The 22,742-nt window shown below is 40.6% G+C and overlaps 1 protein-coding gene across 1 annotated transcript; it reads left to right on the top strand.

Annotated features, from left to right (window-relative positions):
• The first annotated feature begins 8,509 nt into the window (after positions 1 to 8,509).
• On the top strand, positions 8,510 to 9,365 carry LOC148117502 (ferritin heavy polypeptide-like 17E). Its single transcript, XM_087902696.1, has one exon. It carries the CDS (start codon positions 8,723 to 8,725, stop codon positions 9,251 to 9,253), a length of 531 nt encoding a protein of 176 aa, XP_087758822.1. The 5' UTR covers positions 8,510 to 8,722; the 3' UTR covers positions 9,254 to 9,365.
• Positions 9,366 to 22,742: the final 13,377 nt, after the last annotated feature.

Genomic DNA, 22,742 nt, shown 5'->3' with positions numbered 1-22,742 from the left:
AGGAGATCCTTTAGGGCATCTCTTGGTGCTACCGTGTCCTGTCATTAAAGTCAATGTGAAATTAGAGCGGCCTCATCCAGGCAGGATGACAAACGACACAGACCCTCCCTTCAAAAATGAAGGTATGGGTCACTCATCCAGGAAAAGAGCCAACGCCTACTGAGCTTCATGCTAGGGTGGAGGAAATACAGAATGGGTAGCATAGAAAGGCCATTATAAATTCCAGCTAAGGTCACGTGACCAATTACAGAAATGAGGAATATAATTGAAATGTGTGTTTTCTGTCGTATTTTGTTAAGAATGTGTTCGTACAGATAGTTTTAGGGTTTTTCTCAATTTCTTTACCATGTGATGAAACACCAATTAAGAGAATATCAATGATAATCACATTCGTCACTGAAGGGATATTGCCACCTATTCTAAATTTATTATGCATTTATGGTTGTAAGATAGGTAGTTATATAATGTTAGCTGTAATTATGACCTGGAAAAATACTTAATGTATTTGCTATTATACATGAGATAACGCTACCATGCTGAGGCATTATTATGACCTGGTTATCATTTTCATTTGGAGACTAAACATGATATAAGGAGATATGATTAGGTATCAAATTGGAGAGGGGTGAATTGTGATGACTATTTTGGTTGTCAACCTGACTCCATCTGGAATTAACTAAAATCCCAAAATTGAGGGCACACATGTGAGGGATTTTTGCTTAATTTGATGTAGGAAAATCTAATTTTAATCCAGATCTAAGATGTAGGAAGATACACCTTTAATTCAGGTCTTTTAAGGTAGGAAGATACACCTTTAATCTTTGCCACATCTTCTCTGGAAGTTTATATAGGGACATGGAAGGAGAAAGCTTACTCTCTTTGCCTGCTTGCTCTCCCCTTACATGCAACTTCTATTCCCTCACTACTATTACAGCCTATGTCTTTGGTAATGTGTGATGCCCTTCTGTATATGCACTGCTTTTATTGGTTGATGAATAACGCTTTTTTGGCCATTGACTTATCAGAGTAAAGCCAGGTGGGAAATCCAAACAGAGATATAGAGAGAAAGTAGGTGGAATGAAGAAGATGCCATGTAGCTGCTGAAGGAGAAAGACACCGGAACCTTACCAGTAAGACCCTGCCTCGTGGCGATATGCAGATTAATAGAAATGGGTCAATTTAAGATATAAGAGCTAGGTAAGAATATGTCTGAGGTGTTAACCGAATCATATAGTAATTACTATAGTTTTTGTGTGATTATTTGGATCTGGGTGACCAGAAATGAAAGGGCAGTCTCTGATTGCAAAATGGTGCCCAACATGGGGTGTCAAAATGTAAGCATATTAAAGAGGTCCACAATAGCCCAGAAGGGAGTATAACAAAGGTTTATTTATTTGGGGATAAAACTCACAGTAAGGATAGAGATCCACGTTCCTTTGTGTGTGCTGGAAGCTGGGAACTGAATCCAGCACAAAAGGGACCATACACACTTTTCATCTGTGCCTAGAGTATCTCAGATCATGCCCAAAATGGGCCAGTATCTAAAAGGCTATTGGCTGAAGGAGTTCCCACAACACTTTGGAATTTTGCTTGATACTGCAAACCAGCTGAGATATCCAGCCTCATGCTCTGAACAAATACTGGATTCCTAGACCTTTCTATAGGTAGACAGTCATGGTTGGCCTAGCTAGACCACAGCCTGTAAGTTGCTCTAATAATGCCCTTTTCTATTTATTTAGACAGATTCATTATATAAGTTCTGTTACTCAAGAAAACCATGACTAATACATTTCTACACAAATGAAAAGAAACCTAGCAACAAACAAGGAATAACCTAAATCAAGCATGTTTCCAGGACAACGAGGTTTGTCTTTATATTCTGCTAGACTGATATTTGTGCAAGTAGAAAAGATGTGCATGTAATCAGGAGTGTGGTATAAAGTCAGTTTGGGGAAGAAAAGCAATGGATGGATCCACAAGTCCTGTGAAAGGCATGACTTCTATGAAATATGAGGCACCAAACCGAAGCTAGTGTGCTAGGTGAATGGTAAATTTAAGAATGACTGGAGGGGAGAAGACAGTACTGTGCCATGATGGTGTCTGCTGATGAATGCAGGGGATGGAAGAGAAAGAAAAGAGACACTGTGATCTTTATCAGAGAATGTGGTGCCAGGTGTGGAATGACACGGTGAGAAGACTCATGTGGCATTGGGCAAGGGAGTACAGGTACCAACTCTGCCATGACAACAGGATTATCTTCTCTGGAGGCAAATCTTTCATTAACATTGTGAAGACTGCTTTCCTATTTTAGTGAAGAAAAATCAAATGATTTAATTAAAAATTCTATAAAAAGAGAACCATAGAAAATGTGTTTTCACTAATATCTACATAAGATATTTCTGATTTCTGATTTATGACATTATATTTTGTGAACATATTTAATATAGGATTTCTATAATTGCTGGGGAATTCAATTCTGTTGTAGAATGTTATTTTAAGATGTGTGACATTTGTCCATGCTGTGGAACATTTGATAATGATGCAAACATGTCCTGCATTCTTTTATTATATATTTGTTTAACTCTGTGAAGCTGTGTTACTTTGCCTGACTAGAACACCTGATTGGTCTAATAAAGAACTGAACAGTTAATAGCAGGGCAGGAGAAAGAATAGGAGGGGATGGCAGGGGAGAGAATAAAAGAGGAGAAGAAATTGTAGAGGATGGAGGAGCAAGAGAACAAGGAGAGAAGGTTGCTAGGGGCCAGCTACCCAGCGACATAGTCAACCGTGGAGTAAGAGTGAATAAGGAATGAGGAATAAGAAAAGGAAAAGGCCCAGAGTTAAGAAAAGCTGGGAAGAAATATGTCAATATGTCAAGCTAAGACTGGGTATTGTAGTAGTAGTAGTAGTAGTAGTAGTAGTAGTAGTAGTAGTAGTAGTAGTAGTAGTAGTAATAATAATAATAAGCCTCTGTGTGGCAGACCCCTAAAAAAACAATGAGCCAAAAGAGTAAAAAGTAAAAAACAACTGACACCACAGTTCTATTTTTGTTATAAGCACATTTAACACAATTCCACATTTGAGTGTCTTAGCACATTTCCGTGATATTTTTACTCTATTGAAAATGTTTGAAATCTTCAGTATTATATCCCTTTACAATAATTTCTATCATTCTAATAGAAACTCTGTGTATTAGGAGACAATTCCCATTGTCTTCTCTGTCACCCATTACTGTCTAATCCAAATTCTTTTAAACTAATTTGGCTATTTATACATTTTATTTCATGATAGCCATTACAGAATATGTTTAACAAAAGATAGCAGAAGAGAAATTTGCAGGCCTGAGTCCTATTGGGGTTCATCTCTGCTCCCAGAACTGCAAAAGACTGACAGAGTAGGATGCTCATCAGCTGAATCTTTGACATTTCTCTCTGCGTAAAGGAGTATGGATGGAGGGACCTGAAAAAGGCTGAGAGTCCATAGCATGGCAAGAGATTGGGAGACATCCAGGTTTATCTGAACCATATTTTTCTGTTAGCTACTTTGGTCATTCTGGTGTAGATTCTTTTCATAATAATAAAGGTATTTTAATGTGATTTGGTCAACTTTGTATATTCTTCCTCAGAGAAAGATGTGGACATATCCTTGAAGGCCTAGAAAAGACAAACATGTGAATGTAGTCATTCTGCTGGACATGTGTGTCATTCAGCCCAGACTTCCTTCTATGTTGGAAGATCTTGGTGGTGTGCCTAGAAACTCAAGATAACCTGTCCGGACAATATCAAGGTCCCATGACAGACCTAAGCAACAGCCTCTTCCCAAGGACACTGGATGGGCCAATACTGGTTACTTGTGCTCTGCTCCCAGTTACAAGGGGCTGAGAGTCATCCAATGCCTTTGGGACTCGGCTGCCAATCTGAGGCCTTCAGGGACGTTGTACATGGACACGCCGAGCATTTGTATGTGGAGAGATATCCCCAGACTTGTGGAGGTCCTGTGGAGACCACAGTCTTGTCCCAAATGCTGCTGCTTCCACTTTATGAGAACTCTTTCTACAATGGCCCTTGGTAACTCAGCTGCTCCTGCTCACACAAAGTCTGTTCACCCCACCTTGCATGTCTTCTCTAGTTCATGAATATATTCCCCAGGAACTCCATGTCTGTGTGACACTGGGGTCGGTGTGATGTTGAGACACAATCTGATTGTCTCCAGGCCTGAGATTCAATGTATGATGGAGAAAGACACTGTGGAGTGACAGTAACAATTAGTACCAACAGTTGAGTTCTTTCATCGTTACCTGTAATGAGCTGAGGAATGTCTCTAGGAGAAGTAATGCATAGTGCACACTATGAGAGCTACACAATAGAATTACCATTGTTAGCCTCCCACAGGTTCTAGGTTCCAACCACAAGCCTACCATAGTATTTGCACCATGAGTTCTCTGTTATAGGTGTAAAGTTCCTACTGCACATGATCCATGTAATCTGGTATACAGATGCCACCCCCTGTCAGCATGCATTGTGAGGGATGGGTTGCAGGCTGGAGTCTCCCAAGTAATGTACCATGAGTTCTATGTTACAGGCATGTGTCTTCCACAGTATATGCACTATGGGTGGGGCATTGCAAGTGTGCAATTGTTGAATATATGCATTATGAGTGCTGGGTTATAGGCATGAGCCTCCACATGACTTGTACCATGAGTGCTTGGTTAGTGGTTTGAGTCTCATATAGTACATAAACCATGAATGCTGGGATATAGCCATGAGCTCCACACAGAACAAATACTATCAATCCTGGGTTATAGATATGACCATCCCAGAGAACGTGAACCACAAGTCCTGGGTTTTAAGCATGAACCTCCCATAGTATGTGCATTATGATTGCTGGCTTATAGTTTTGAGTCTCCACAGTACATGTACCCTGAGAGTTGGATTAGTGGTGTGCGTCTCCACAGTACATATACCATGAGATCTGGATTAGTGGTGTGCATCTCCACAGTACATGTACCATGAGAGCTGGATTAGTGGTGTGCGTCTCCACAGTACATGTACCGTGAGAGCTGGATTAGTGGTGTGCGTCTCCACAGTACATGTACCATGAGAGCTGGATTAGTGGTGTGCATCTCCACAGTACATGTACCATGAGAGCTGGATAGTGGTGTGCGTCTCCACAGTACATGGACCATGAGAGCTGGATTAGTGGTGTGTGTCTCCACAGTACATGTACCATGAGAGCTGGATTAGTGGTGTGAATCTCCACAATACATGTACCATGAGAGCTGGGAAGCTCACATAATTGTTATAAACAGAGTTTCAATTTTGCTGTATGTTGGTTTCACAAATAAACCGTTGTGAGGTGTTCTAGTCACAAGTGCATGTGTTTTCCAAGGACACCACTGTGTACCGCTTCAGATATAGATGTGCTGTGCTCTCATATTCCAATCTTGTCCAATCAGTGTCCTGGTGCGATGCTACAATAACAATCTCATATCCAATGCCTTTCTATAAATCAGTCACCACTTACATTACAGTACTCCTCTGTGAGCTGTATTGCTATCACAATGTTGCTGCTGTTCTCAAAGAATTATCATTTCCACGATGTTCTTAACAATCCTGGTCCTCTTTGGAAAGTATGCACTCAGTTCTGATGCAAGTCACTTCAGAGTTCTATGAGTAACTAGTACCCTTTTGTTGTAATTGGAGTTTAGAAATAGCTGCAATAATAGTACATTTTCTTTGCAAATATGTTATTGTGGGTCATTTTAATCACATGTGCATGTGTTTTACAAGGATACCTCTGTGTGCAGCTTCAGTTAGGGATGTGAATGCTGTGCTCTTCTGTTCTATTCTAGTTCAGTCAGGGTCCTGGTTCGGTGCAACAATCAGAATCTCAGGTCCTCTGCTTTTCTTTAATCAATCATTGCTCATGGTATACTACATCTCTGTGAGCTGCATTGCTATAACAAAGTTCCTGCTGTGAAATTACTACAATTTCTACTGTGTTCTTAACACTTAGTCTTGGTCCACTTAAAACTGTATGTGCTCTTGTTCTGGTGTAAGCAGCTTCACAGTTGTGTTAGTAAACCAGTTCATTTCTCTGTAAATGGAATTTAGATTTGACTGTAGTTGAAGAACATTGGTTTTGCAAATATGAATTGTTTAAGTCATATGTACATGTGTTTTCCAAAGAAGTCATGGTGAAGTGCTTTATTTATAGGTGTGTAAGATCTACTACTCCATTACAGTCCAACCATTGTCTACTTGCACTTCTATAGAGATAATGTTGTCTGCTCTCCTTTCCAGTATATCAATTACCACTTCTGTTATAGTACAGATTTGTGAAGGAGAACACAAATAAAGTAATCCCACACTAACTTTGAATTGGGTATAATAACGGGTTCTTTATTTCAAGGGGAACTCACAGATCACAGTCCCCTGTATGAATGGGAAACAGAAGCAGTATCCAGCATCCAGGTGTGAGAGAAGAGAGGGCAAGAGAGTGAGCAGCAGGCTCCTTTTTGATACCCAAGGCCACGCCCAACCTGGTCCAGCCTCTCAAAGGTCATTGGCAGGAGGAGGTCCCATACCACCTCCCCCCTTTGTCTAAATAAGAGAGTTCCAAACCCAATACAAAACTGTATACAATAAGAACAGATATCAAGTATAAAAATTAGAATTGCAACCATAAAAAATATAAAACAAGAAACACATGCTAAATGTTTCAATAATTATTCTATGCTAAGGAGTCTAAGTCTTGTATTAGAAATGGTTTGCCTAAGTCATAAGAGGAAAGTAACTATGACTATCTAATCTTCAACCCCATTGAAGACCTGAGAAGGAAGGTAAAATTATTTGATTAGGCAGGAAGTGCAATCAAGCAGCTTCCAATATGTGCAGGAAATGAGAGAGACAACATGATATTAAAATACCACACAAAGGTGTATTTTTCTATACTTATGTATTTCTACTGCAACAATATCTAAATGACTTTCACAACAACTATGAAGTTGCTTGTTTCAGAACAGCAGAGCACACATTCCTAAATGGATTTGGATTGTTAAGAATTACAGTGAATTATGAGATAACATTGGATTCCACCCAGAGAGTGGTTTGCCTACAGAATGTTTCCATCTAGGGTGTGAGCATGACTTGTTTTGTTCTAGCAACAGAATGTTTAAATATAGATGTAGCCCATGATCTTCAGTTGTTATGTTCTTTTCCCTGTATCATGTTAATGCAGTTTTTTGTTGTTCTCCTACTCTTTATGGTCAGGGATTTAAAAGCAACTGGAAATTAAATACAGGCAAATTTCAGTAATCACTGGAACTCCCTCCCTATCCTATTCTATATGTTTCTCCATTTTATTATTTTCATTCAAGTCTTCATATTCTTTATTAATATTTTCTAAATCCCCATGTCTCTACCATGACAAGAGGTCATTTGATGATGCAGGTCCCCGATACAAACTGAACTCTAAAAAATATGTTAAATAAATAGAATAGGATGATAAAGACCCCCAGATATAGATTTCATTTTCTTTGGTGAGTATATATCTATAAAACCCTCTACATTAAGACAGTCATTCCCTCATGTATTTGATATATGCTTTAAATACTGTATTGACCAATTGGATTATAGTCTACTAAAAGAAATAAGACATCATTTGTTTTAGATATAATCTAAACACAATATTAGCCTTCTTAAAAGATCACTTAATTTAATACTTGTACATATACTCATAATAAAGACAAAAATGGACTCTTAAAAAGCTAATTTAATCAATTTTATTCATTTAATTTAATAATTAAAAAGCTTATTTTTCATAGCAGTGGCAATAGAAAAATGTTAGAGGACATTGAGTCACCATGACTAATTATATTACCCATAGAAAGGCATCAAAATGTCTATTTTCTCAGCCACCTTCAACATTAATGAAAAAAATTTTACTTTCATTATTGAAAAACTATTTTAAAATCCTATGTAGAAGTTAAGGTTGCCAGGCAGTAGTGGTGCACACCTTTAATTCCAGCATTTGGGAGGCAGAGGCAAACAGATCCCTGTGAGTAAAAGGCCAGCCTGGTCTACAGAGTGAGTTTCCAGACATCCAGGACTACAAAGAGAAACCCTGTCTCAAAAAAAAGAAAAAAAAAAGAAAGAAAGAAGTTAAGGTCATCACACAGTGGCCTGGTTTACTAAGGGCACTGTGCACTGATGACCCTTCAACCTAGGGCCAGGTAAATACTACCTGAGGCCTGTGATGAGAACTGTCATTCAAATAAAGCCTTACGATATGAAGTTGACTTAAGGAAAGCAAATGGCAGAATGTGGAGAGAAATAACATTGTGGAGATATTCAGAGAAACTGTTTTATAAGCATTCAAAGGATTTAGCCTAAAACTTTGGACTTTATTCATAGAACCCTTTAAAACATGGCTTATGTCAGTCAGGGCCCAGCAGGCCCTGCTGCTATGCAAATGAGCGTTCTTGACCCGCCCCCTCCCCACTCTAAGCCCTAGAGCCAAAACGACGTCATCCTCAGGCGCCAACAATCATTTCCCGTGTTGCCCTGGGCTTTCCTCAGAGCTTCCAGAGGCTTCTCTGTTGAGCTCCACTGGGGACTTCCTTTCTTCTGAGGGACCCAGGGACTCCGCCTGTCCTCATCACCCTGCCCCTCTGATCAGGTACAGAAGTTGTTGAGATTGTTGTGGTGTTCAAGTGCCCACCATGGCTGAAGCATCCTCACAAGTGGGACAGAACTATGACTGTGACTGTGAGGACGCTGTCAATACCTATATTCAGCTGCAGCTCTCTGCCTCCTCTGTGTACTTATCTATGGCCTTCTACTTCGACCGTGATGACGTGGGCCAAGAGAACTTGAAGCGTTTCTTCTTGAGCAAGTCACACGACCACAAGGCCAATGCCGAGATGTTCATGATCCTGCAGAATCAGTGTGGAGGCTGCCTCGACCTTCGTAACATCTCGGGACGAGACCGCGACAGTTGGCATGGGGGCATCCAGGCTATGGAGTACGCCTTCCACATGGAGATGACCATCAATCAGAGCCTGCTGAACCTGCACGAATTGGCCAAAGGAAAAGGCAACGCCTACCTCTGCAACTTCCTGAAGCAAAGCTGTCTGAATCAGCAGGTCCAAGTTCTGAAGGAGGTGAGCCAATATCTGACCAACTTGCGCCAGATGGGGGCCCCAGAGAACGACTTGGCTGAGTACCTCTTCGAAAAGCTCAGCCTGTCCTAAAGCTTCATGTGGACTGAACTGGGATGTCCCCACTGCCATGGGGTCTTCCTCTGGTCATTAGAACTGATGTCCACGTTTCTTTTGAAGCAAGTTCACTGATCTTCTGTTTCTGTTTGACTGCTATTTGAAATAAATTTGTTTTCAGCAAAATTAAAGTGTCAAGTTGATGTACAAACTCACATTTTCAGGGACTATGTGAAAGTGTTGCAGCTCTGAAGGGACAGGGTGCCCCAATAGAAGTGTTACAGCTCTGTTATGGTGGGGGGGGAAAGGTCTCCACAATGTAAGTTTTACAGCTCTGAAGGGAAATGTATCCTGGCCGTGAGGAGCCAAGGAATACCACAAAGTCACACTGAACAACAAACCTCACAAATGAGATTTACTGGCAGGGAGAAAAACCAGGAGGGTGTCTGCCTCTGTTCAGGTGAGGAACAGCAAGGAACTGAAGAGATGGCAGAGTTTTTATAGAGTGTCTTGGAGTGTGGGAGAGGGGTGGAGCTTTCTAGGGTAGCCGGGAATTGGTGGGATTTTTTTGTGACCTGAACTTGGATCAAACTTAGTGATTGTGGGATTCTGTTGCTTGGCCCTGGTCTTGGTTTGGGGTCAAATCAGGGTCAGAGAGTTTTTTTCCTTGGCCCTGGTATGAGGGTCAAGTCAGGATCCTTTGGTTCTGGTCTTGGGGTCAAGAGGGGGTCAGCGTGTTCTTTCTTTGGCCCTTTTACCCTACACTGTGAGTGTGGCTTAATTGTTATAGTGCTTGCCTAGTATTCAGAAAACCCTTGAATGCATAGCAATAAACTAGGATACTGATACACACCTGAAATCAACACCATAGAGATGGAGGCAGGAATATCAAATATTGGATGTAATCCTCTGCTTTACATCAAGGTTGAGGCCCTCTGAGCTACAAGACACTGTTTCATAAAAGAAAAAAATCCTCTCACCTTGAAAAACATGAATGTGGATCTCATGAAAGTTTTTAAATTGATGTCCAGATGTCAGACGGTAGTGGCACATGCCTTTACTTCCAACGCTCGGATCTCTGTGAGTTCAAGGCCAGCCTGGTCTACTGAGTGAGTTCTAGGCCATCTAGAGCTGTTATACAGTAGAACTCTTGCTCAAAAATCCAAAAAAAAAACATTGATGTCCAGAATTGTTAGGGTCAGAGAGAATCACCCAAAGAAGGCCAACAGCCATGTGTGCAATAAAAAAAAATTTCTTTATGATTTCCACATTAGGGTGGATCTTGGTGACACCCAAGGAAGGCCACAAGCTTCTTTTAAGCAGAGATAGGGGAATTCCAGAGAGGAGGGATTAATCTGGGGTTGATTGGTGGAGAAAAGTTTAGTCTGGGAGCTGATTGGTGAAAGCTGACTGGTGGGAGGCCTAGTGGAGAGATACTTTCCGGTGGCTGGGTAGGGGAAGCTATCTTTAGCTTGCAGAAGTCTGGGGGCATCTGCTGAGCTAACAGAGGGGCTTTGGGGGCTTGCTGAACCAGAAGAAGGGTTTTGGGGATGCTTGCTGATGGCTACCCATAAATTGTGGTTTTCCTGAGACCTCTGTCCCATTCTAGTGAACTGAAACAAAGGCTTAGATTTCTTTCAGGCTACTAGGAGAGTCTGGTTTGCCCCCCTCCCCTGCACCAGTTCTCTCAAAAGTATCTCTCCATAGTCAGCCCTCAGTATTTTGCAGCTTTGATTATCCAACAGAGCTTGAGTGGAAAGGACAATCATTTAGCCCCGGGAGAAGTTCATATTACCTTTTTGTCATCACCTGTGGGAGCACGAGGCTTCTGGTATGATTGGGTGTGATAGGTTGAGTCATCAGAAGCACATTATTTCATGCATGGTAGCTGTATAAGCATCTGGTGTCACTGAGGCAGAAGATAAGGCTCTTACATAAGGAAATGTTTAAAATAAAAGATCCTAGGTTGTGGGTGGGTAACTTACTGACAGTACTTGCCTAGCCTGTGAGCTTCATCATTGTAATAAATTAATTAAAAATGCTACGGAACCCCGGCAGTGGCAGGCAGTGGGCCATGTGGCTGCAGGCAGTGAACAGCAGTTGTCGAGAGCAGCCAGTCCTAGGCAACTATCACAGTTTCCTGAGTAGCTGAAGCAGACCACGAGGAGAGACAGGCAGATGGGCATGTCACAAGACCACACTGCAAGTTTCCAAAGCCGGCTGGTCCTGGGCAGGGAACCACGAGGTGTACAAGAGACAAAGACATGGATAGGCACACCATGCGGGGTGGGGGGGGAGAGGGGAGAGGAGGAGAGGAGGAGAGGAGGAGAGAGGAGAGAAAGAGAAGAAAGAGACAGAACCTGCCTTTTCAAGAGAGAGACAGAAAAAAGAAAGAGACTCAGGCTGCAAGCAGGAAGGAAGATCGGCCTGCCTCAGTGGATGGGGGAGGGAGTGGGCGTGGCTTTTCTTTTAAAGAGACAGAAGAAATCATTACATTCCCATCTCTTTTTTATGATAAAAAGGCAGGAAGTTAGGTATCACAGGCTAAGGGAAATGGGGCAGTGGATTCTCAAGACTGCTTCCTGTTTATTTATGGGCATCGTCTTTGGTGGAGGGAACCTGAGAAAGCTGGGTGCTGGTCACATCCTGGCGTAACTGGTCTGTTTGTTCCTGTCCGGTATTTGTGGTATGGAAATGTCTGGTATCTCTTACACCGGTTTAAGGTATTGGCAGAACAGAGGAAAAAGTTATGGAAAAAAATTTAGAACCAGGTAATTGAGAGGAGTGTATCTGACCTGTTTAAGGTGGATCTTTGAATTCGGCTCCCTAGAACTCACAAGAATTCTTCAGGTTTGTGAAAACATAAGTTTTAGACATATACATTGTATAAACAGTAGCATATTTATGTCAAAATGACTGTGACAGATATTTTTGTACAATGAAAAGTATTTTTAAGATTATGGAAGGCAGCATGAGAGAGAAATTTGATAACTTGTATTTGTCCTCACACCTTTATAATTTGTGGGTACACACCTTAATAACTTACAACTGTAATTTACTGAAATTTGGAAGGTTAAGTTGTCCTTTTAAACTGACAAAACCTCTCAGCTGTCAAACTGCATCAGAGATCTTTGAGAAGGATGAAATTTTACTTGAGTTACAGATTTTTAAAAAATGACAGAGAACTTACTTGGTTGGCACTTAGAGCTATTCCTCAGGGTCCTCCATGGTCGCTGAAGGTCGCACTTGCCTTTTGCTGTTTAGTGCAGGGCCTGCCAGGCTCCAGAAGATCCTGTGGGCTAAGAAATCTGTAGGAAGACAGGCCTACCTTGACCTGAGCAGCAAGGATGTCGATTCCAGTGATTCTGTCCACATCTGGAGGTCTTTAGTTTAGATGAAAGGCAGTTTTGTCCAATGGTCAGCGCTTGGCAGTTGAAGTGAACTGCAGATGGACGTTGTTCTGTGACCGTTTGTCTTCTGTCTTCTTTGGAGGAAACAGAGTGCTGTTGCTGGGAGCCAACCTGTCTCTTTTTGTTATGAAATTTTTTTTAAATGATTAAATATTTAAATGTCATATTCCCTTGATTTCTGAGCAGTTGAGGGCTGTTTATCAGGTACAACTACAGTATAGAATCTGTCTGGGGAGCTGGGTTCGAGTTTGACTGTACTGGCTCTTAACAGGTAAGATTTACACTCATAAAAAGACAGAAAGAAGAAAAAACTGCTTGCAATAAAAGGTTAATGGCAGAACTGAAAATAGTAGAGAACAGCTTAATATATTTAAAATGAGGGTTGGATTAAGTAAAAGTATTTTTGTAAGGGACTAAGAAGTACATACTAGTTTAAAACATGAGACTTGTTTTTGTACTCTGAAACAAGATGTAATGAACAGACAATTATAACATTTAACAGAAAATATAAGTACATTTACATTTTATGTATGAACATACATACACACACACACACAGAGTAAACAGGAATTGGGTTAAGTGGATGATTTGGTGGACCCTACCAAAGGCATGCCACCGCACAAAGCACACATGCAATAGAATCAACAAGAGGAGTTTAGAGACAAACACATAAGTGAACTGGGGGACCAGGCAGAGTATAAAGATAGCAGGATTTGGTTACCTGACCTGGCTCTCAGTTAAGATGGCGGTAAAGTTACCTGACCTCTGTTAAAATAACAGCAGTCAGACGTTGTAAGGAAAAGTCACACAGTTAAGATGACGGTGAAGTCATTTGGCCTCAGTTAAGATGATAGTAAATTCACTTGACCTCAGTCAAAATGGCAGCGGTCACATGTTGTATGGAAAAGCCACAAATTTGAGCTGCAGGGAATGTCCAGTAGTTATTTGTACCATGTTTGTGGCTAAACTGAGCAGTGGCTACCATAGGTTCATCACTGATCATGTGTCTATCCTCATGTTCACTGTCAGCACCAGCAAGACAAATACTGTATTTCTTCTTTTATGCAAAACCTAAATTTAATTTATAGATTATTTATCAGTTACATATGTGCACATATGCATGCATGTGTATATTTGTATATGTACATTGGTAGATCATCAAACTACAAAAGGGAATCATGAAAGAACAGGAATAGGTAGGTGCAGAGTAGAGAGGGTAATTGGATTCATGTAATGGGCAATCAGAAAGGGAACTAAGCAGGAGGAAAAATTAAGATGGAGGCTAGAAGATGATATAAGCGAGAGCTGTGGGAGAAGATAATAATGAGAAGAATTTGTAATGGCACAGTGTAAGAAGAAACCAATTATTTATCTACATAAAAGTTATATAAAAAGAATTTAAAATTAATTTTTAAAAATAGTAAAGGAAGACTAAATGATTAAGAACACATACTGCTCTTGCAGAAAACCTGAGTTGGTCTCCAAACACCCGTGGGTGACAGCTCACAGCCATCTCTAACACCAGTTCCAAGGGAACAGACACGCTCTTCCAGACTCCTGTCTACTGAACTCACAAGCACAAACTCCCCCAAAGATCCATGCACATACAACAAATAAAAATAGTATTTGAAAATATGAGAAATCAAAGAGCTTTTAATTTTCAAATTTCTGAGATGCTAGAGGATCTTGAGTCTTTGACAGAAAATTAACATATAAAAGCAACTTCAACACTGATAATTCCTTTATAAGCTGCTTAAATGTTGTAAAGTTATTTCAGAGAGATCCCAGGCATGTAGATAGTAGTTGGGGGTTATTTGGTTTTGCTTTTTTTGTTGTTTTTTTAACTCTTTGGGGGCCCACCACCCAGCTCAAATAAATACACAAAGATTTGTTCTTACTTACGAGTGACTAGCCTTAGCTTGACTTGTTTCTAGCCAGCTTTTTTAATTTAAATTATCCCATCTATCTTTATGCTTTGCCTCTGGACTTTTTTACCTTTCTTTGTTCTATACATCTTTCTTTCCTTCTTACTCCATGGTTGGATGCATCGCTGTGTGGCTGTGTGGCTGACCCCTGGCATCCTCCTTGCCTTCTCCTTTTCTTTTTTCTCACTCTTTTCTAGATTTCTCATCCTATTTATTCTCTTTGCCTGCCAGCCCCACCTATTCTTTATCCTGCCTTGCTATTAGCTGTTCAGCTCCTTATTAGACCAATCAGGTGTTTTAGATAGGCAAAGTAACACAGCTATACAGAGTTAAAAAATGCATCACAAAAAATGCAACATATCTTTGCATCATTAAACAAATATTCCACAGCATAAATGAATATAACACATCTTAAACCAATATTCCACAACAATAGATCATTTATTCAGATAAATTACTAAAGACCAGAGGGTGTAATGATGGAGTCTAGACATAAGGAAACCTGGGCAATATGGGAACATGTATTTCAAAAGATCAGCAGATTCTGGAGTAGTCAGAGCTAGAGAAATCAAAGATGCTACTTATGGATGGACCTTGAGTAACTACATGCCCTTTGCCAAGTACCTCCTGTCATGTAACTTTGTATTAGTGCACACCCATTCTTTCTTCCATTGCAGCACCCACTTTCCTGAGCAGTTGGAGGACACTGACTACTCTGGTTGGTCGATCCTTCATGGGTAGCTGAATCAAGACACTTGGTCACATTCTGGTAAAAATAAATACTCTCTCATCCTTTCAAGTCTAGTGTGTGTTCTTTCTGAGGGACAATCTGAGCAACTTAAATGTGGGCAATTGGAAGGGCCAGAGTCTCTATGGACCACATTCTTAGATGTGAGAGACTGCTCTATCATTACTTCTAATGTAAACAATACCCCTCTCATCTTCACATGCTTCAAAATCTTCCAGATGCCTTGAGATTTCTTCAATCTGAGGTAATGCCAAATACCTTCTGTTAACTATCTGCTCTTGGATAAAGCCACAGTCTTCAGAGGAAGGGCTAGGCCATACCTGGCTTCTCCAGAGACCTCTTAATGTCAATTTCCTCAAAATTTCCCAATGGATTGAGTTTGGAGAGCCCCAGATTCACACATATTAAGACATCCACACTCCTCCACCTGAGTGACAGCTGGTCCTATAGACTTGTAGATTCCATCTCTCCTCTTTCTGGCACTTTTTAAATTAGATCAGTTACAGCCCAACAATTTACTAATAAACCATTCCACCTGTGGCAACCACCGCATCCACTTTACCTAAGAACACATCACAAAAATGCACACATAGAGCAGGACACTACAGCATTAGACTGTAGCCCCAGACTACTTAACAGCTTGGAGTAGGAGTATCCTTTCTGATCAAGGTTTTCCTGTCAGCTTAACATAATAGCTACACTGTATCTCAAAGGAAAAGAATCAAGAACTATTAGGGGCACAGAGACACTTATGCTCACAGAGAAGCACTAGGGAAAGTCGAAATGTTAAATGTGCTGTGATATCTCTTAAAAGAAAGATGTATAATCTTTATATGCCCAGAAGACTCTGAGAATGAATCTGTTTAATTGTTCTGGTGACCTCTGTGCTATATGTAATACCAGACCATACATGGCTTCCCCAGATTCTTAAGTGTATCTCACTTATGCTAGACACCCACCTTGAGCATTGTTTCTCTGTCAATCTTTTTGGAAGAGGTCGCATGCACTTAGAAAAGTGTTTCTATTTAATCGTGTCCTAAGCACAAGATCAAGTTAATTATCATCAGGAAACATTTTTCCAAATTTTCACAGTGTTTGAATATGTTAAAAGTACACTGCCCAGGGTCGGAACCAGCACTGGCTGTTGAGTCTGTTGAACTAGACTTCCTTCTTAACCTCACTCGGGTTGACACTGTTGGCCGTGGTGGTCACAGAGGACCCCCACACACAAAGAACACAGCAAAAGAAGCATGTGCATGGATTAAAATTCTACTGTTTTACCATATATACACAATTGCTTGTGTCAATTATTTTCTTTTATTTATTTAAAAAATATCAATCCAGGCTTTGGGCCGTGGCAGGGTCCCGGTGAGGAGGAGCTTGGGCGTTCCCCGACCCCATAGACGCCCAGTGCTGGCTCCCCCCTCCCGCCTGCCATCCAGGTACGAATTCCTATATTTCTCCCTTCCCCCTGGGGCCAAAAAATTTCCCCAGCTCAGCTGCCTTGTGAGCTGGGCCTGGACTGTAGGCGTATCCCGGCTGGAGGCAGTTCCTGGGTCTTAAAGGCCTCCCTGAAGACAGGTGGACCAGGTGCCAGCCCAGCCACATTCCTGACCAGCAGGGGCCCTGACTTCTAGCAGAGGGCCATCGGAGGGGTGAGTTTGCTTCGGGCCCGTGGCAGGGTCCCGGTGAGGAGGAGCTTGGGCGTTCCCCGATCCCATAGACGCCCAGGTCACCCTGCAGTGCTGGCTCCCCACTCCCGCCTGCCATCCCAGCTCCCATTCAGGTACGAAATCCTATATTTCTCCCTTCCCCCTGGGGCCATAAAATTTCCCCAGCTCACCTGCCTTGCAAGCTGGGCCTGCATTGTAAGCGCATCTCGGAAAGAGGGAGTGCCTGTGTTTCAATAGCCTGCCTGAGGAAAGGTGGGCATTCTATCAGTGAAGTTCCTGCCCAAGAAAGGAACCTGACACGGTACCAGAAGTTCCAATAGAGAGCATTTGAAGTAAGAGATGGGCAGATGCCAAGGCAAGACCTCATCCAACAATCTGAAAAACAACATGAAAACACCAGATCCCAAGGACCCTACAATAGAAGGACTGGAATACCTTAACCCAGAAGAACTGGAAAAAAGTGCCATTATGAAAACAATAGAGTCCCTTAAACAGGATATGAATAACTCCCTTAAAGAATTGGATGAGAAATATAACAAAAAGTTTGAAGAAATGAGTATAGAAATAGATGAGAAATATAACAAAAAGTTTGAAGAAATTAGTAAATCCGTGAATGAGACCCTGAGAAACCAAGAAAAAACAATCAAAGAGGTAAAGGAAACAGTTCAAGAATTGAAAACTGAAATGGAGGCAATGAAGAAAACACAAACCGAGAACCGGCTGGATATGGAAAACCTAGGTAAACGAACGGAGACTTCAGAATCAAGCATAACCAATAGAATACAAGAGATAGAAGTACGAATCTCAGATTCTGAAGATACTATAGAGAAAATAAATGCTCTGGTCAAAGAAAACGGCAAATCCAACAAATTCTCTTCACAAAACATTCAGGAAATCTGGGACACAATAAAAAAAACCAAATCTAAGAATAATAGGGATTGAAGAAGGAGAAGAACTGCAGATCAAAGGCCCAGAAAATATATTCAACCAAATTATAGAAGAAAACTTTCCCAACCTAAAGAACGATATTCCTATGAAGGTTCAAGAAGCATACAGAACACCGAATAGACTGGATCAGAAAAAACATCCCCTCGCCATATAATAATCAAAACACAAGACATACAGATTAAAGAAAGAATATTAAGAGCTGCAAAGGAAAAAGGTCAAGTAACTTATAAAGGTAAACCTATCAGGCTTACACCGGACTTCTCTATGGAAACCATGAAAGCCAGAAGGTCCTGGATAGAGGTACTGCAGAAACTAAGAGACCATGGATGCAAACCCAGACTACTATACCCAGCCAAGCTATCGTTCACTATCAACGGAGAAAACAAAATATTCCAGGATAAAAACAAATTTAAACAATACGTAGCTACTAATCCAGCCTTACAAAGAATATTAGAAGGAAAATCACAACCGAAGGAATCCAACATTTCCAACACTGCCTACAATAACTCAAACATCTAGCGACCATTCACAAGCACAAATCAAAGAAGGAAAACACATACACTCTACTACCTAAAAAAAAAAATGACCGGAGTCAACAACCACTGGACATTAATATCACTTAATATCAATGTACTCAATTCACATATAAAGAGGCACAGACTTAGAGATTGGATACGAAAACAGGATCCAACATTCTGCTGTTTACAAGAAACACACCTCAACCACAAAGACAGACACCTACTCAGAGTAAAGGGTTGGGAAAAGGTTTTCCAAGAAAATGGACCTAAGAAACAAGCGGGTGTGGCCATTCTAATATCTAACAAAATCGACTTCAAGCTAAAATCAATCAGAAGAGATGGAGATGGACATTTCATACTCATAACAGGAACAATTCATCAGGAGGAAGTCTCAATCATGAATATCTATGCTCCTAATATAAAGGCACCCACATATGTAAAAGAAACTCTTCTAGAACTCAAGGCGGTCATCAAACCACACACACTAATAGTAGGAGACTTCAACACTCCTCTCTCACCAATGGACAGGTCAATCAGACAGAAACCAAACAGAGAATTAAGAGATTTATTGGAGGTATTGAATCAAATGGACTTAACAGACATCTATAGAACACTAAACCCAAATAGGAAAGAATATACCTTTTTCTCTGCAGCTCATGGAACCTTCTCAAAAATTGACAACATACTCGGTAACAAAGCAAACTTCCACAGATACAAAAAAATATTAGTAACCACCTGTGTCTTGTCAGATCACCATGGATTAAAATTAGAATTCAACAACAATGCTTCCCCCAGGAAGCCAACAAACTCATGGAAGTTGAACAGTCAACTACTAAATCACCCCTGGGTCAAGGAAGAAATTAAGAAAGAAATTAAACTCTTCCTTGAATTTAATGAAAACAAAGATACAACATACTCAAACCTATGGGACACTATGAAAGCAGTGCTAAGAGGAAAGTTCATAGCACTAAGTGCCCAATTAAAGAAAACGGAGAAAGCACACATTGGAGATTTAACAGCACACTTGAAAGCTCTAGGAAAAAAAAGAAGCTGATTCACTCAGGAGGTCTAGAAGACTGGAAATAATCAAACTGAGGGCTGAAATCAACAAAATAGAAACACAAAAAACAATCCAAAAAATCAATGAATCAAAAAGCTGGATCTTGGAGAAAATCAACAAGATTGACAAAACCCTATCCAAATTAATCAAACGGCAGAGAGAGAACATGCAAATTAATAAGATCAGAAATGAAAAGGGGGACATAACCACAGACACAGAGGAAATTCAGAGAATCATTAGATCTTACTAATAAAGTTTATAAGCCACAAAGTTGGAAAATGTAAAAGAAATGGACATTTTTTTAGATAAGTACCATATACCAAAGTTGAACCAAGAACAGGTGAACAATTTAAATAGACCTGTTAGTCGCGAAGAATTAGAAGCTGTTATCAAAAATCTCCCTACCAAAAAAAGTCCAGGACCAGATGGTTTCAATGCAGAATTCTACCAGAACTTCCAAGAAGAGCTAATACCGAAATTCCTTAATGTATTCCACAATATAGAAACAGAAGAGTCATTGCCAAACTCCTTTTATGAAGCTACAGTTACCCTAATACCAAAACCACACAAAGACACAACCAAGAAAGAGAATTACAGGCCAATCTCACTCATGAACATTGACGCGAAAATTCTCAATAAAATACTGGCAAACCGAATCCAAGAACACATTAGAAAAATTATCCATTATGATCAAGTCGGCTTCATTCCAGAAATGCAGGGCTGGTTCAACATACGCAAATCTATCAATGTAATCCATCATATAAATAAACTGAAAGAAAAAACCATATGATCATCTCACTAGATGCTGAAAAAGCATTTGACAAAATTCAACACCCATTTATGATAAAGGTGTTGGAGAGACTGGGGATACAAGGATCATACCTAAATATAATAAAAGCAATATACAGCAAGCCGACAGCTAACATCAAACTGAATGGAGAGAAACTCAAAGCCTTTCCACTAAAATCAGGAACGCGACAAGGCTGTCCACTCTCTCCATACCTCTTCAATATAGTGCTTAAAGTTCTAGCAATAGCAATAAGACAACATAAGGAGATCAAGGGGATTCGTATTGGAAAGGATGAAGTTAAACTTTCGTTATTTGCTGACGATATGATAGTATACATAAGTGACCCCAAAAACTCTACCAAAGAACTCCTACAGCTGATAAACACCTTTAGTAACATGGCAGGATACAAGATCAACTCCAAAAAATCAGTGGCCCTCCTATACACAAAGGATAAAGAAGCAGAGAGGGAAATCAGAGAAACATCACCTTTCATGATAGCCACAAATAGCATAAAATATCTTGGGGTTACCTAACCAAGGAAGTGAAAGACCTATTTGACAAGAACTTTAAGTCTTTGAAGAAAGAAATTGAGGAGGATACCAGAAAATGGAAAGACCTCCCCTGCTCTTGGATTGGGAGAATCAGCATAGTAAAAATGGCAATTCTACCAAAAGCAATCTATAGATTCAATGCAATCCCCATCAAAATCCCATCAAACTTCTTCACAGATCTTGAGAGAACAATAATCAAGTTTATATGGCAAAACAAAAAATCCAGGATAGCCAAAACAATCTTATACAATAAAAGAACTTCTGGAGGCATTACCATCCCTGACTTCAAACTCTATTACACAGCTACAGTATTGAAAACAGCTTGGTACTGGCATAAGAACAGAGAAGTCGACCTATGGAATCGAATAGAAGACCCAGATATTAACCCACAAACCTATGAACACCTAATTTTCGACAAGGGAGCTAAAGGTATACAATGGAAGAAGGAAAGCATCTTTAACAAATGGTGCTGGCATAACTGGATGTCAACCTGTAGAAGAATGAAAGTAGATCCATATCTATCACCATGCACAAAACTCAAGTCCAAATGGATTAAAGACATCAACATTAATCCGTCCACTTTGAACCTGATAGAAGAGAAAGTGGGAAGTAGTCTACAAGATATGGGCACAGGAGGCCTCTTCCTAAGTAGGACCCCAGTAGCACAGACAATAAGAGAAACAATGAAAAAAATGGGATCTACTGAAACTGAGAAGCTTCTGTAAAGCAAAGGACACTGTCAGTAAGACAAAAAGGCTGCCTTCTGACTGGGAGAAGATCTTCACCAACCCCTCATCAGACAAAGGTCTGATCTCCAAAATATACAAAGAACTCAAGAAACTAGACACTAAAACTCTAATTAACCCAATTAAAAAATGGGGTACTGAACTGAACAGAGAATTCACAACAGATGAACTTCGAATGGCCAGAAGACACTTAAGGTCATGCTCAACCTCCTTAGCGATCAGGGAAATGCAAATCAAAACCACTTTGAGATACCATCTTACACCTGTCAGAATAGCTAAAGTCAAAAACACCAACGATAGCCTATGCTGGAGAGGATGTGGGGTGAGGGGAACACTCATCCATTGTTGGTGGGAATGCAAACTCGTGCAGCCACTGTGGAAATCAGTGTGGCGGTTTCTCAGGAAACTGGGAGTCAACCTCCCTCAGGACCCAGCAATTCCACTCTTGGGAATATACCCTAAAGATTCCCGATCATACTACAAAAGCATTTGTTCTACTATGTTCATAGCAGCACTATTTGTAATAGCCAGAACCTGGAAACAGCCTAGGTGCCCCTCAATAGAAGAATGGTTAAAAAAGGTGTGGAACATATACACATTAGAGTTTTACTCAGCGGTAAAAAACAATGACATCTTGAATTTTGCATGCAAATGGATGGAAATAGAAAACGCTTTACTGAGTGAGGTAAGCCAGACCCAAAAAGAGGAACACGGTATGTATTCACTCATAAGTGGATTCTAACCATAATTAAAGGTCTTTGAGCCTATTATTCGTGATCCTAGAGAAGCTAAATAAGAAGATGAACCTGATGAAGATTATTTAGCTATCCACCAGGAGGTAGGAAATAGACAAGAGTCCCAGGTAACCTCGGGTGCATGGGGGGGAGGGAGGGTCGATGGAAGGGGAGAAGGTTAGAGAGAAGGGAGTAGGGGAAGAAAGGGGAAAGCTTGGTGGCCTGGGATGGGGGGGGAGGGAGGAAGGATGAACAAGGGATCAGGGAAGATTATATTTCAACTAAGGGACCCATTTTAGGGTTTACAGGAGACTTGAGTATATATGGGATCCCAGGTCCAAGGAGAGATCCCCCAGATTGCTCTCTGGACAGAGGAGTGGGTGCCTGAATCGGCCGTGGCCCATGTCCATACTGATGAATAT

This window comes from Myodes glareolus, chromosome X, assembly GCF_982192425.1.
Source record: "Myodes glareolus chromosome X, mMyoGla1.1, whole genome shotgun sequence".
NCBI classification, from domain to species: domain Eukaryota; kingdom Metazoa; phylum Chordata; class Mammalia; order Rodentia; family Cricetidae; genus Myodes; species Myodes glareolus.
This window is presented reverse-complemented; position numbering and strand designations above follow the sequence as displayed.